Source organism: Pantherophis guttatus, chromosome 7 (genome assembly GCF_059756535.1).
Source record: "Pantherophis guttatus breed Tessera chromosome 7, ASM5975653v1, whole genome shotgun sequence".
Classification (NCBI taxonomy): Eukaryota; Metazoa; Chordata; class Lepidosauria; order Squamata; family Colubridae; genus Pantherophis; species Pantherophis guttatus.
In genome coordinates this window covers 16,314,526-16,330,211 of record NC_142069.1, presented here as the reverse complement: position 1 = coordinate 16,330,211, position 15,686 = coordinate 16,314,526, and the positions used below count along the sequence as shown (strand labels likewise).

At 41.0% G+C, this 15,686-nt stretch overlaps 1 protein-coding gene across 1 annotated transcript in view; it reads right to left on the bottom strand.

The window, feature by feature from the left end:
• CACNA2D4 (calcium voltage-gated channel auxiliary subunit alpha2delta 4) overlaps positions 1-11,529 on the bottom strand; it is a 202,427-nt gene extending 190,898 nt beyond the window's left edge. The window contains exons 1-4 of the mRNA XM_087873504.1: positions 11,524-11,529; positions 10,796-10,864; positions 9,250-9,329; positions 3,268-3,349 (exon numbers count right to left, since the gene is read on the bottom strand). Coding sequence (XP_087729630.1) covers positions 3,268-3,349; positions 9,250-9,329; positions 10,796-10,864; positions 11,524-11,529 — 237 coding nt within the window. The remainder of the gene's footprint in view (positions 1-3,267; positions 3,350-9,249; positions 9,330-10,795; positions 10,865-11,523) is intronic.
• Positions 11,530-15,686: the final 4,157 nt, after the last annotated feature.

Sequence of the window (15,686 nt, the reverse complement as noted above, 5' to 3'; positions counted from 1 at the left end):
AGCCAAATAACCTATGACCCCAGTTCAACTTTTAGTTCTCTTTTTCCTGCTTGTGCAACTCAATGGACTGCTCATTTCTTCAGGATGGTATTTATTACATTTATTTGCTGCCCATCTTGTATCCAATGACTCTGGGAGACTTATTGTTACAGGCAAGCCTGGCCTCTGATTCTTGGATTCTTTGCATTTAACCTCTGTTCTTATAGCCCTGCTATAAGTTTCAAGCATTACATGCAATCTTTCCTTATATAGAGGTGTAACAATTTATGTATCTTTGATCTCTGAAGTTGCTCCTTTCTATGACTTTCATGCTATACTTTTCCATATGGTGGTCAGAATTACTGCATTTTTTGCACTATAAGACACACTCCAACCCACCCACCCCCCGCAAAAGTGGATGGAAATGTCTGTGCGTCTTATGGAGTGAATATTGCATCACAGACTGGGCCGCAGCGGAAAGGGGGGAGGGATTGGTGCGGCAGCGACAGGCAGCAGTGGCGAACAGCCTGTTGCCGCCGCCACCTATCGCCACCGCCTATTGCCACAACCCACCACCACCGCCATTTGCCGCCACTGTTCGCTGCTGCTGCCTATTGCCACTGCCATTCCCTGATGCCACCATTTGCCACTGCCACCTATCGATCCCCATCGCCTGGAACAGCTGATTGGCGGTATTCCGGGAGGTCAATCCAATCACTGATAGGCGATGATGGTGAATGGTGAGTGGCGGCGATAGGCGGCAGCAGCAACAGAATAGACCCAGGTCCCAGGAGGAAAAATCCATTGTGGGGACAGCCTCACCTATGGGAAATTTCTTCTGTAGCTTCAAAAGTATTTGTCTGAAATGATATAGCAGTGATGGTGAGTAGCATTTGCCTGAAATGCTATAGGGTTTCCTGCCTGAGCAGGGGGCTGGACTAGAAGACCTCTAAGGTCCCTTCCAACTCTGTTATTCTGTATAACAACATGTTACAAGAGGCAACCAAAGATAACTTTTAAAAGGTTTAGACAAAGCAAGATTTTCGTGGCCGAAACAAAACAATTTTTTGTTTTCTTGTTTTCCTCCCCAAAAGCTAGGTACATCTTATGGTCTGGAGCATCTTATGGACCGAAAAATACGGTATGTATAATGTTACAAAGTGGTTATATTGATTATTTTATCCATCCCCGTCCCTTCTTAATGAATCCCAACAGAAATATTCTGAATTCTGGGCATGAGACGGTACATGAGACGGTACTGTCAGTTTAACTCCATTAGAGTACCAAGTATATGAAATTAGGATCCTTGTTGATTTTTCTACACTTCTGGTACAGAACCCAGCTTGAAGATATATTACACTGTATAGTTATATGAGATCAGCAGTCCCTAAAATTATTCAAGAAACTGTTTATTACTAACTGGAAAAAATGTGATTAAAACTACCCTTCAGCAAAAGATTTATTAAAATTAAATGAACTTCATCTGGAAGTGTTTGGTTGGAAGATGTTTCCCTGCAGGGAACCTGTAATTCTTAACTTTAGCTCCATTAATCATGTTATGATCATCAGCCTATGCTCTCTGTTTCATATATGAATGGAATAGGGACCATTTAAATAAAACAAACAAATTGGTCTGCCACCATGCTATTTTGGACCCAAGACATATCTTACTAACCCTCCATTTGGATACATGAAATGGGTAAAAGTCAATTGCTTTGAAATGAAGAAAAAAATATATGCTGGGCTGTTTGAGAAAACATACCGTATATGCTGGTACTGCAGCAAATGTCTTAATAGTTAGGGTTTGGTTTTGCTGCCGTGATGTGATGGCCACAGAGAAATGTGCAAAGATGATGTAGTATCATATATTACTTCCTCTAGGCCAGTGGCCCTCAACCTTTTGGGTACCAGGGACCAGTTCCATGGAAACAGATTTTTCTGTAGACTGGAGGGGGTGTGGTTTTGCATGCTGTTCAGCAACTCACTGCAATTGTTAAGTGAACCATGCAGGTGTTAAGCAAACCTAGCTTTCCCCATCCACTTTGTGTGTCAAAAGACTGCTGGGAAGCTTACAAATAATGATCACACGAATCCTGGACAGTACAACTATCACAAATACATGTCAGTTGCAGGGGTGGGTTCTACTTACCTTCACTACCGGTTCGCAACAGGAGCGCACCAGTGGTGGGTTACCCCTGGTTCGGACCAGTTCTATAGAACCGGTATGGTTCAGTGGGAGGCTCCGCCCACTGACCCTGATGTCATCAGAAGTGATCTGCGCATGTGCAGAAGAATGCGCAATCCCGTTGTGAACCGGTTGTAAAGATAAGTAGAACCCACCCCTGGAGTGTGCGCTTCTGCGCACGTGCAGATCATCCATTATGACATCCAGGCAGGTGGGCAGAGCCTCCTGCTGCTTTTACTACCTGTTTGCAAGAACCGGGAGCAACCCACCACTGGTCAGTTGCCAAGTACCCAAATTTTGATAACGTGATGATAACCACTTGCAAAAGCTTTCTTGGGTAGGTCTGGGAGCCAAGAACACTCAAAGGAATCTTGTGTGTGTGTGTGTGTGTGTGTGTGTGTATTCAACCATAATTCCTTCCAAGACTATTTAGAAACTTAAACTAAGTTTTTCATAAGAGCATTGTGAAATACCAAGGAGAAAAAAAATATCTCGTGGAAAAACATTGAAGTAAAACCAGAGAAAATCTTATACCAAACATTGTTATTCCAATAGCTATATATATATATATATTTACAGGATAATTGGGTATAGTAGGGAGTTCCCTAAACATATTTTATTAACTAAATTAAATTTTGCAGATAATAATTTTCTTATTCTATCCATTTTTATACTTCAGAGATTATAAAAACCAACAGAGCACCTCTACATCTTCTGATAAAATTAATCTTTATATATTCAACCACAGCCAGCATATACCATACCTTGGGTTTTAATCTGAAAAGAAATTCATTTGCTAAACCAACGATCTTTTGAACCGTCCACTGTTTTGAATTTCCCATGCAAACGTCAAGATTTATTTACTGGAAGTACAGAAATAATAAACACCTTCCCCATCAGATGCTCTGCTGGTAATGCCAATATTCAGTGTCTGTTGATAAATATGGATTTCAGAAAGAACCCACAGGATTCTGAAGAATGGATAAACATCCTGATACTTCTATAATGGGTTTTTTAAGAGAGTGGGGGAAAAACCCCATTTAGATTATATTCTATGATTTGGGTAGGAGTATTTACAAAAATATGCAGCATATGTTACTTACCTTCTGTAATAAGAGGGAGCCAGAATATTTTGTGACAATATAATACAAATCCTCACCAAAGGAGTCAGCCCAAGACTTCACTCTATGCAAAGGGGAAAAAAAACACACACAATATGGTCACTAGTTATTTCCAAGTCTCTAGGAGTGTTCATGGAGTCAGGGTGGCAGCTGCATCCTTGCAATCAAAGCTCTATTCTTTTTTACATGAATTTTGAAAGCTAAGAAGGTGGCTGAAACCCTGCAATCAAAGCCCTGCTGAATGTAAAAAGGGGGGTGGGGCTCTATTTTGATACCCCTCTTTGATACCCCTGCAGATACTCCTGCACGCCATTCAGCCAATGAAGTCAGAATGAGAAATATGGATATTCCAATATTGTAACTTGTCAGCTCCAGATGTTGAGAAACCACTCCAGTGAGACAAGCAATTTGGGAATGCTTCCTGATTGGATGTCTCATTGTCCCTCAGCCAACTTACAGTATACAGATCCATTGAGGGCCTGTATACTGCACAAGTCAAAAAGAGGGCTGTGAAAATATTTACAGATCCCTCACATCCTGGACATAAATTGTTTCAACTTCTACCCTCAAAACGAGGCTTTGGGCACTGCACACCAGAAGAACTAGACACAAGAACAGTTTTTTCCTGAATGCCATCACTCTGCTTAACAATGAATTCCCACAACACTGTCAAATAATTTACTAAAACTGTATTACTATTATTCTTCTCTTCCTTACCAGTATCTATCTCTTCCCACTTATTACTATAACCATGTTGCTTGTATCTTTCAATTTATATTGTTTTTATTTGTTTCCTAGTACGATTTGATAGCTTATTAGTAACCTTGACTATCACTAAGACTTGTATCTTTTTATTCTTGAAAAATGTATTTTATTCTCCTTATGTACACTGAGAGCATATAACACCAAATTCCTTGTGTGTCCAATCACACTTGGCCAATAAAGAATTCTATTCTATTCTATTCTATTCTATTCTATTCTATTCTATTCTATTCTATTCTATTCTATTCCTTGCCTCTAAGTCCAGTCTACAGATGGTGCCATTGCACAGGAGGAAAAGAAAAGTAAGTGGAGCCTGCCATTCCTTATCTTCTCTCTTATCCCTACTGAGATGAGACATATGATAAAAGAGAGAAGAGTGGGACCATCAGGTGTTCTGCTGTTCAACAATGGGGCAGTGGTAGGCCTTGATAGGACTGAGACATGTTGTATTGCACTTAGTCTCTGCAAGATTGCAACTGAGGAGGGCAAGAAGTTGTCTGAGTCTATCAGTCACCATCCATCAACAAAGCTTTGCTATAATATGGTTGCAAACATTTATGAGAGTCCTAAATTGGCCTGTTTAATTTAACACGGTTGCTGATATGTATGTGTTCTTCACATTAGGAATGATAGCTAGCTGATACAATCTGGTTTGTGAGAACTGACTAAAATTATTATACACATTTCAACTAAATTTTTGCACAGGTTTTAGCTTCTCCAGGTAGGACAGAAATGAAAGTCCAGATTAAATTGTTTGCACAGTATTTACTGTGTGTGTGGTGAATTAATATCTTAACTCTAATTGTATTGGTTATCCTGAGACTCAAGCATCTAATGAAGAATATATCTTCTATTGATCTGTGTTATTAGAACTTGGTGTGTACAACTGTGGTTTTATGGATGAAGATTTATTCTACATTTTATAGATAGATGTGTGCCTATTTAATTCAGTAGGACTCTAGACAGAAAATTATATACTACTTCAACTCAGCTTTAGACAGGGAAGTATGCAATGTGTTTAGAATTGCAGCTGGTGCCTCATAAATAGTAAAGTCTTTAACACTGTTTTAATTATCTGCGTACCATATAAAGACAAACGTTCTCTCTAAACATTCCTGTTTTCACCATCTACATTTAAGATGAATATCAAATTAGATTTTCCTTACATCTTCAGTTTTCTCCAGGGACAATTTTTCTTTGTTAAGCAATACCATTCAGCTCAAAGAGAATTATTTTTTTGTCAGTTTCACAACCTAAAACCACCGAATTCCTCACAAGTTTCACTCTAGTTTTAGTTAAATTACATTATTTAGAGCATGTTCTTGCTCTATTTGTGATATCAAGAAAGGAGAAAATTCAGTCCTAATTGATATTTTAGTGATTTAGTACTACATAATCCTGATCTAACTGGTTTTGTTGGGATTTACTATTTTTTAAAATCAATCTTTGTGGGGTGGGGAGAGAAATAGCTCTTTTTAAAAAGACTCGCTGGTCCATAGTGATTATTAACTACTTTAGTATTTTGCACGTTGAAGAGCGAATCAGTCAAATTACTGTCAGAACCAGTTATGGTCTAACATAGATAATAACCCTGGTTTACACACATCCTTTCATCCCCAGCTTATGAATGAAACGATCTTATGTTGTCACCAAGCATACCAGTATAAAAATAGGATTTCTCCACTTAAGCTGACCTTATTCAAGATATGCTTAATCTCTAACAGTTTGGCACCCTTTATCTTGGAGACAAAGTCAGCTGCTCTGGGTGTGATTAGAGTGTGTTTTAAGAGTGTGGAGTGAGGCAGGCATGCACGTCTCTCTGTGGACTCTAGTCAGCTTCCATGACAGCCATTTCTCCCCCACTGTTTTCCTCACCATTATTTATTCATATTGATCACACTCCTATTTTTGAAATCAGCTTCTCTTCTGGCTGATAATAACACAAGAAAGGAAAGCAAACTTTTATTTTATCTGATGAAGAAGAAGGGATATCCAATGCACAATTCTACCTTAGCTGTTATCGGAAAACAACCACACTTCCACTATTTTATTTTGGAAAAAAAGAAAGGGCAATTTAGCACTACTGGGCTTTAAAAGTACAGTGATCTGAAATGGCATCAATTTATGTCTTTTACCTTTTTTTTTCTGCAAGGTCACTCAACTTCATAAAGACTTTGGGAAGTGTGTAACATTAAAAACAGTAAAATCAATAAAACAAAGAAAAGAACAATGTATGTCCAGAAGAAAAAACGTTCAAACTAACATACAAAACCTCATTTTGTAGGCCATCATCAGGGGTTCTATTCAGCAGGTTCTGACGGGTTCTGGAAAACCAGTAGCAGAAATTTTGAATAGTTCGGAGAACCAGCAAATACTACCTCTGGCTGGCCCCAGAGTGGGATGGGAACGGAGATTTTGCAATATCATTTCCCTGCCATGCCCACCAAGCCACACCATGCCCACCAAACCCACAGAACTGGTAATAAAAAAACTTGAATTCCACCACTGGCTATCACCCATCCCTACCCAAGGCCTGAGGTTTTCAAAGACTTTTAAAATATCTTCAGAACACAAGCCATAAGGAATTTGGGGGGGGGGGTGTTGATGGATTCTGTTCCAGATCTATTGCCTCACTTTCCCTCATTGCAATATCTTGAAGATGACAGATGTTGAATTGAACATTTATTGCTTGTTTGCCAGTTTTCCTGTGTTGTTCAGTTTCAATCATCCTGAACTTAGAGACTGGTTGCCCAACTTTCAAGATATTTACTCTTCAGGACTTATCTAGCTACATAGTTAGGGTAGGACCTATCTTCCTCCTCTATAGACCTCTTCTGTAGAAAGTAAGAAAGATGACCTTGATGAGGATAAGAAAAGGCTGTTACCTAGACAAAGAGAGTTAAAACATTTTTAAGTCCAGAATGTCCAGATAACGTTTAGAAATGGCTTACACAAATACATCGAGGAGGAGGGAGGAGGAGGAGGAATTGGCGTACATGGTACAAATACCAGCAGACTTGTAAGATTCTGTTATTTTAAATAATCTCAGTAAAAGTAGTTTTAACATTCCTCTGGAGTTGATTTCCTGATGGGGTCTGTTTAGTGACGCTGTTTAGATATTTCTACCCCAATATCTTCCTACATTTTCTTTATTTTACTTTATTTTAACTGGGGAGCTACCCAGAGAGATGTGGGAGGAAGGGCAGACAAGCCATCCTATAGAAATCAAACATGGTCTGAAGTGAGGCCCACTCTATTCTTGCTGTGGTGCCCTGACAGATGGATGTGAAAACCTTGCCTGTCATAAGTGGTACATCCAACAATCAGGATGCACTTTTGAGCCATGACTTGGAGAAAGGCAAAATAAGAGCTGAGAATGGGGACAGCAATTTCATGCTGCCTCAAAAATAGGTGAAAAGCACCTACAGTTAATCATAAAAAAGGAACCTTTACTTTCCCCATTTTCTTTCTGTTGTTAACAGCAGGACTCGTGGATTTCAACCAATTAGAATTCTAGTCTCAATGGAGACATTTACGACACCCATATGAGCAGGTATAGAAAATTTAGGAAGCAATGGGAAAGCTGTGCAGTTCCATTTGCTTGTCCAGATTTTCACTTTTTTCAGAGAAAAGGGTGGAGAGGTATAGATTCAATAGGCGAAAATGTGATTTGTGCTGCAAATTTGTAATCCTTGATATAACAGGTTGCTTGAATGCTTTGACTTGATTGAGATTTAAATGGCCTAATGGCATAGTAGGATGCCGGCTAAAATTTTCCAACCTTCATAAGATTTTTAAACCCTTATTCTTCTTAAGAATTTATTCTTGGAAGCTATCCTTCAGTTTAATAAATCCCATAATATTTCACACCTAATTGTTCCTGTCTTCCTGAAACATTCACTAGCACACAAACACACACATATAAAATATTATTTTTCTTACCAGATCAGTTTGATATGTGCTACAGGTTTCTGATCTAATTATCACAAAATAGGGAAGTTGTATTTATTATTTGTCATCCATTTCAACTCCTCTTCAAATGCCCCCACTCATCAACCCCATTGATGTCGTCATGCCCCTGTGTCCTATGAGTGACTTGCATTTTTCAATTAAGACTTGGAAGAAAGACTGCTTAGACAAGCTAGCTCTTCCTATTTATGTTTGTAAGCTGTGAAATTACAAACTTCCAGCAATAACACCAATCAGATAATTTCCCTCCTTTGTCATTACAAGCACTCAGGGCTTGCTAGACATTTAATCCCCATTAATATCTAACTTTCATTTGCTAATGCCGAAACCAGGAGTCAGCAACCTGCGGCTCTGGAGCCACATGCAGCTCTTTGGGCCCTCCGCTGTGGCCCCTTGTCAGGTGATCCCACCGCTGGCTGGCCCCACCCCTCGCCCTCCCCTCCCAGTCACTCCTCGCCTGGCCTGAGAAGGTAAAGGCAACAGCGTGGGATGGAGAAGCGGCCAGGGCAGAGAGAGAGAGGGGGGGGGAGAGAGAGACATAGAGAGATACAGAGAGAGGGGTAGAGAGGAAGGGAGGGGGGAGAGAGATATATCAAAAAATATAAGACAGGGCCTTATTTTCGGGGAAACACAGGTATGTATAACTTCTCCCTCGATTCATACCTAACATTTTAACTCACTTGTGATATAGGTTGAATGAGGGGGTCTATATATGCTTCCCTTAATTCTCCTCACCTTACCAGACTTAATTGCTCTTCCTATGATATTTTCATGCAACATAAAGGTTTTTTTTCAGCAATTCTATACAAGCCAGACAAATGTGCAGGTTACTTTTCTTGAGTTGGTCGAGTTTGCAACCTTCAAAATGCAAACTGACAGAGAAGCTTTTGCCAGCTGTTCCTCAACTGAAACGATGGTTTTAATAAGATATGAATAATTGTGAGTAAAATGTTTGCATCAGCGCTAATGGCCATTTTGAGATAGGGGCAGAAAAGAAGTCGAAAGGGGATTGAGAAGTCCAACGCATGTTCAAGGAGTGAAAATGTACGTATAGGGAAAGAATCCTGAGAGAAAAGATGGCTTTTATATTATACAACATGAAATGCGTGTGTTGAGCAAAAGGGCTGGTTAGGAGATGGGATGTAAAATAGCAGCGCTGAGAGATTTTAAAGGGTGAAGAGCTAAATAGCATAAATAATAGAAACGGATTAAAAAAAAATGTAGGCCACTTACGTTTCAAATGGTATTTTCATTTGGGGCCTTGAGAAGGGCAGGAGGCAGCTGAATGAGAAGAAAAGCCACAGGAGCATCCTCTGTGTCCAAATTATTGGCAGCAAAATCAATTGCATAAACAGAATGTTTACCCCATTTCTTTCCTTTTAAGTTGTTCCTGGCTCCAGAAAACGAGTCTCCGACATCATGGTTTGCTGGGATGAAGCTTGAATCAGGGTAGATGTAGAAGCATCTAACCCTTCATGCTTTTATCCTGGTGTCTTTTCTCTGTCCGCTTTTTAGATGGGCAACAGCTTCCTGAGAAGACAACTAGAACCTTCTGGGTTGGATTAGAATTTCAAGGAATACTCTACTCCATAGCTATGAAGCGTATCAAAGAGAGGCTAGTATCCATGCCCTGTAGGAATGGCAAACTAGAAGGGGAACTCCGTAAACAGCAAAAGCCACGGGATATACATAATCCACTGCCGACCTTTTAATCCCCTCATATACCAGAAGCAGCTGCAGATTTAAGGAACTGGGCTGAGATAAAATCAGCCAGGATTACTCTAATTTCTGGAGACACGATGCATCAATCTGTCCTTTCAGAGCCCAGAACTAGCCAACTTTAAAGCAGCATAGCATCACAATTTCACAACTTTAAACAAACTTCCTGACTTTTGATGCCTCCAAAGAATCCTTAGCTCCCAATTTCATGGAAGGCTTTGTCTTGTGTTACCTACCGGTCCTATATTCCCTGCTCTGCTCTTTGAATCCAATTTATTTTTTGGCTTCTAGTGTTTTTCCATCGCCATGAAAATATGAAATATATTGAACCCTAAATCCTATTACCCAGGACAGTCTGATTAAAAGAGAGAATTTAGGTCAGGCATACAGTATTGATCATTATCCTGACATTTTGTATTATATTGTTTTCTGCTGTATTGTTTGCTGCTTTGGGGTTCCCCTCAGGAAAAAAAAAGCTGGTGGACTGTAAACTATGAAAACAGACACATTAATACAAAAAGCATGAGAAACAGGGTCATATCATAATTTTAATTAGTTTAGAAGCAAGAGGGAATTAGCACATGCAATGACCCTCTACAACTAGACATGCAAAATTACTGGACATTCTGGGCAGTAGTGGGTTGCTCCTGGTTCGCACCGGTTCTATAGAATCGGTAGTAAAACTGGCGGGAGGCTCCGCCCACTGACCCTGATATCATCAAAACGCTTCTGCACTTGTGCAGAAGAGTGCGCGCGCGAGCGAAGCGGTAGTAAAGGTATGTAGAACCCACCCCTGATTCTGGGGAAGTGTGAAATAGGAGCAAGATACTACCTTCAGAGTTATCAATTCTGAGCTACAAAACTTCAAAGATAGCAAAGACATATGGCAAAACTGTAGCTGCCATCCAATGTTCATCCAGATTGGTGCAGCGCACATCATAGTTGCTCTCTCTTCAAAGACATTGACAATTCAGTAATATTTCTGTAAGATTCATTGTTCACTGTATCTGTGAGAGTATTTAGAGGCTAGTCAAGAACTGAATGGAATTGACCAACTCACCTGCTCACACAGAACAAAAGGCTGGTCCAAACTTTCTCTGCTGAGATTGATGGTTGTGTGTCTCTGATCCTGAAAATATGAGGGCAGAATCTAAAGACAGCAGAATAGAGTCTTAGCAAGGATTCTTTTGGATTTCCCTTAGCAGAGAGAGTAGTGGGGCCACAGCTGCTCCCAGATATATATATTTTATTTTTTTGTTCTGGAATTGTGTGTGATTACATTATTGAATATCAGTTTTCTACCAGTCTGCAGTGAGAAACTATAATAGTACAGTATGTGGGAATGATCTTGGGAGACAGAAGGAAAAGCTGCAGCCTAGACAACAGTCTGATAAGTGAAATTTCAGCCCATAGGAGGAGGGATGGCAAAGCATCTCAGAAGGGATTCTCTATAGCTTTTGAAAGAGTAAAAGTGGAAGGGGGGATACTTTCAGACTTGCAAGATTTTGTTAAGTAACCTTACAATAAAGATATAGCTATTATTTCAGGATGATACCTCAGGACAGATATTTCAATACAGATGATACAATATTGATCGTGGAAAGTAAGGAAGATCTGGAGTGGCTAATCCTGAAAGTCAAAGATGAAAGTGAAAAATTTGGATTGCACCTTAACATCAAGAAAACAAAGATAATGATGACTGCAGAGAACACACAGGTCAGAGTGCAGACAGACAATGAAACCATTGAAACCGTAAAGGAATTCATCTTTCTGGGCTTTAAAATTCACCGACATGGTGGCTGAGGCCCTGAGATCCGAAAGCATATGACACTTGGAAAAACTGCAATATCTGGCATGAATAACATCTAGAAGAGAAAAGATATCAAACCTCCCAACCAAATGCAGATTAGTTAATGCAATGATTTTTCCAATTGCTACTCATGGCTGTGAAACTTGGACTTTGAAAAAGGCAGACAGGAGAAGGGTGGACATCTTTGAATTGTGGTGCTGGATATGACGCATTCCATGGACTGCAAAAAACACAAACAAAGAAGCCCTAACTGAACCTCACCAAAAATATCACTCGGAGCCAAGATTGCCAAACAGAGGCTGTCATACTTTGGCCATATCATGAGAGCTGACTCACTTGAAAAGTCAATCATGCTGAGAGTGATCAGTGGAAAAAGGAGAAGGGGCCGCCTTAGTACCTGCTGGCTGGACACTATAAAAGATGACACCAGAATGACCATGGCAGATCTGAAGGAGGCTGTGCAAGACTGAGGGGCATGGTGAGTGCTGATCCATAGAATGGCTGGGGTTTGAACATGACTGAATGGAGGATGACAAGTACCGTATTTTTTTTACTATAAGGTGCTTCGAACCATAAGATGCACCTAGTTTAGGGGAGGAAAACAAGAAAACAAAAAATCTGCCTCTGCCTCCTAGCCCCAGCACGTGGCTTGTCAGGGCTCCGCTCCGTTGCGCCCACCACCAGGTCAGCTGAGTGACAGCTGGATCCCGGCCTCCCGTAGCCCCGCCAATCAGTGGGCTGGCTGACCAGAAATGTCACTATTGCTGCCTCCTCTGTGTCTGCTGCCTCCGCTGGGGAACACTGGAGCCTTCACCAGTGTTCCCCGGCTATTGCCACTGCACGACTATGACGCTTGCCGCTGCCACTCACTGCCATCACCTATCAGCGGTTGGAGCGGCCTCCCGGAATACCGCTGATCAGCTGTTCCAGACAGCGGGGATCGCTGCCACCTATCCCCACCGCCTGTTGCTGCTGCTGCTCATTGCCTATTGTCGTTGCTCACAATACCGTCGGTAGGCAGCGAGCGGCGGTGATAGGCAGCAGCAGCGATAGGCAGCGGCAGCGATAGGCAATATTTGCTCTATAAAATGCACAGACATTTCCACTCACTTTTTTTGGGGGGGGGGAGTGTGTCTTATAGTGCAAAAAATACAGTACTCTAAGTGTGCTTCTGTAAGGCTAACAGAAATATATTGGGTGTGCCAAGAGTCACTTGACTGCAGAGATTTAAAAATCTAATGAAGAAGTTAAATAATTAAATGGTCTCTTCTAAAAGGAACAGACACACACACCCATGTAATTCTCCTCCTCAGCCCAACTTGGCTTGTTCAACAAACTTGATCAAAATAAATATGTTTTGAAGGTCTCAACCTAGGAGGAGCGTAGAGGTGTAGGCAGAAGACAATTATTTCCCTACAAGAGGTAGAGTTGGGATTTTAATTTTATGAAGAGGGAGGGACACGGGTTGGGAGTATTTAGGGGAACATGAGTGCAGAATCTTAATGGATTTGTTTTACCTCTTCATTAATCAATTGTTTGATTATCAACTCGAGACCGCATAGATAGATGTTCTCTTGGAAAATCTGCCTCCACCTTGACCCTTCAGATTTTCCAACCATACAGTCTCTGCCACTGTAATGAATCCATCCACTTTTCTGCTACCCTGTTTCTCTGAAAACAAGACATCCCCTGATAATAAGCCCAATCGGGCTTTTGAGTGCATGCGCTAAAATAAGCCTCCCCCTGAAAATAAGCCCTCCCCAAAACTATTTAAACGCAGAGCTGGAAATCAGGTAAGATGGCAAGAGGAGCCCCAGGTTGCTCCATGTGCCCCAAAATAATAAGACCTCCCCAAATATAAGGCCAAGTGCTTATTTCGGGTTCAAAAAAATATAAGACAGGGTCTTATTTTCGAGGAAACATGGTAGTTATCCTATTTATTTATTTATTTAACAAATTTCTATGGTCACCCAATTCATACACAAGTGACTCCGGGCCACTTACAACATTAAAAACCACAATATAAAAATCGTTATCCTATTCATTCATTCATTCATTCATTCATTCATTCATTCATTCAGTTAGTTAGTTAGTCACATTTCTATGCCGCCCAACTCCCAAGGGACTCTGGGTGGCTTACAACAAAGAATAAAACAATGCGAACAATCCCATAAAAAATGTTAAAAAGAAAAACATTAAAACATTAAAAAATTTAAAAACGTTAAAACACATGCATTTCTATTCGTGGCCGGGTCTCGCAAGATCATTATAACGAGATCAATGGCCCCAGGCCTGCCGGAATAGCCAGGTTTTCACCGCAGAAGGCCAATAGGGTGGGGGCGGTCCGGACCTCAGGAGGTAATTGGTTCCAGAGAGCCGGGGCAACCACAGAGAAGGCCCTCCCCCATGGACCCACCAGCCGACATTGTTTAGCTGACGGGACCTGGAGGAGACCGACTCTGTGGGATCTTACCAGTCGCTGGGAGCTATGTGGTAGAAAGCCTTCCTGTCCTTCCACGTTTCTCAGCATTATGGACTCATTTTTTTCACTGTGCTTCTTGATTTTTTTATTATTAGGGCATGTGAATCATTTGCATTTTCAGCTATCAGAGTAGCGTCATAAACATAGCACAGGTTCTTGATTATTTAAAACCACCCTCATCTTCCAGTCCAGCCTCCCAGAAAATACACTCAACATACAGATTGAATAAATAACGAGAGCGCAAACAGTGTTGTCTCATTTCTTTGCCAATGACAAGCAGTCTGTTTTGCCACATTTCATCTAGACGGTGACTTCCTTTCCAATGTACAGGTTTCGCATGAAGACATTAAGATGTTCTGGGATTCCCATTTTCCTAAGAATATTCTACTACTTGACATATCTGGCACGATCAAAACCCTAATCAATGGCTCACATTTTACCTATTGTACTATTTTGCCTCTTACTTTGCCAAAAAAATAATTTAAAAATTCAGTAATGCAATCTGGGGGTATTTTGGTGTATGCAAAAATGGGGTGGGGTTGGGGGTATATACAGATTGGGAGCGTTGAGCTACTCATCTAGGTTTAGTGTGATGTCTGAACATCCTTTGTGCAGGGCTACAATAGATTAATGCACATGCTCTTCCACAACAGTGAAAATTGTTATTCTGTGCCATCTTTTCACATGGCACAAAACACAGGATCAGTTTTGCTTTCTTCTCCATTTTTTCATGCAAGCTCATTTACGGTGAAAAGGAACATTAATTTTAAAAAATGGTGTGCGCCAGTTGCCCTGCTTTGTACTTTGAAAAGTGTCTGAAAGGCTGAATGGAGAAGAAAGAAATCCCAGCAGGAGGCTGAGTTAGTGGGAAGCATCCAGGGAGTCAGGGAGTCATCAGTTTGAAAGCCTCTTCATTTTGTGTCCTCGTCCATCTTTTGCAAGGGAGAAAGAAAAGTCATGTTAATGAGATGTGAGTACCAAAGAAATTGAAAGCCCATGCACAATGGAGAAAATACAAAGGGATTCAAAGTGGGCCTTTCGAAATATCTATGAATTATCTATCTGAATACTAATAACTACCGTATTTTTCAGAGTATAAGACGCACCTTAGTTTTTGGGGAGGAAAATAAGAAAAAAGCTGATTGGCAGATGGATCGGCCTCCCGGAATACCCCCAATCAGCTGTTCCCAGAGGTGAATTTTAGCAACAGGTTCCTTGGTTGTGAGCTCTGTGCCTTGCTCTTTTTTTTTTGCTTTTTCGTTCTACTTCTGAAACTTCTGAAACGCTGTTTCAGGAAAAAGTTTTTCCTGCCTCTGAAAGCCTCCAAAACAGAGCTTCAGAAAAAAAGCCTCTGAAGTAGGGGTGAAATCCAGCAGGTTCTGACAGGTTCTTGAGAACCGGTAGCGGAAATTCTGAATAGTTCGGAGAACCGGCAAATGCCACCTCTGGCTGGCCCCAGAGTGGGGTGGGAATGGACATTTTGCAGTATCCTTCCCCTGCCATGCACACCAAGCCATACCATGCACACCAAGCCATACCACGCACTCCAAGCCACGGACCCCCAAGACTTAACTCAATATTTAAATCATAACATTTTTTCAAGCCTTCATGGACCCTGTAATGACATTGCGCCCCCAACCCCAGTGGTCTGTGCACCAC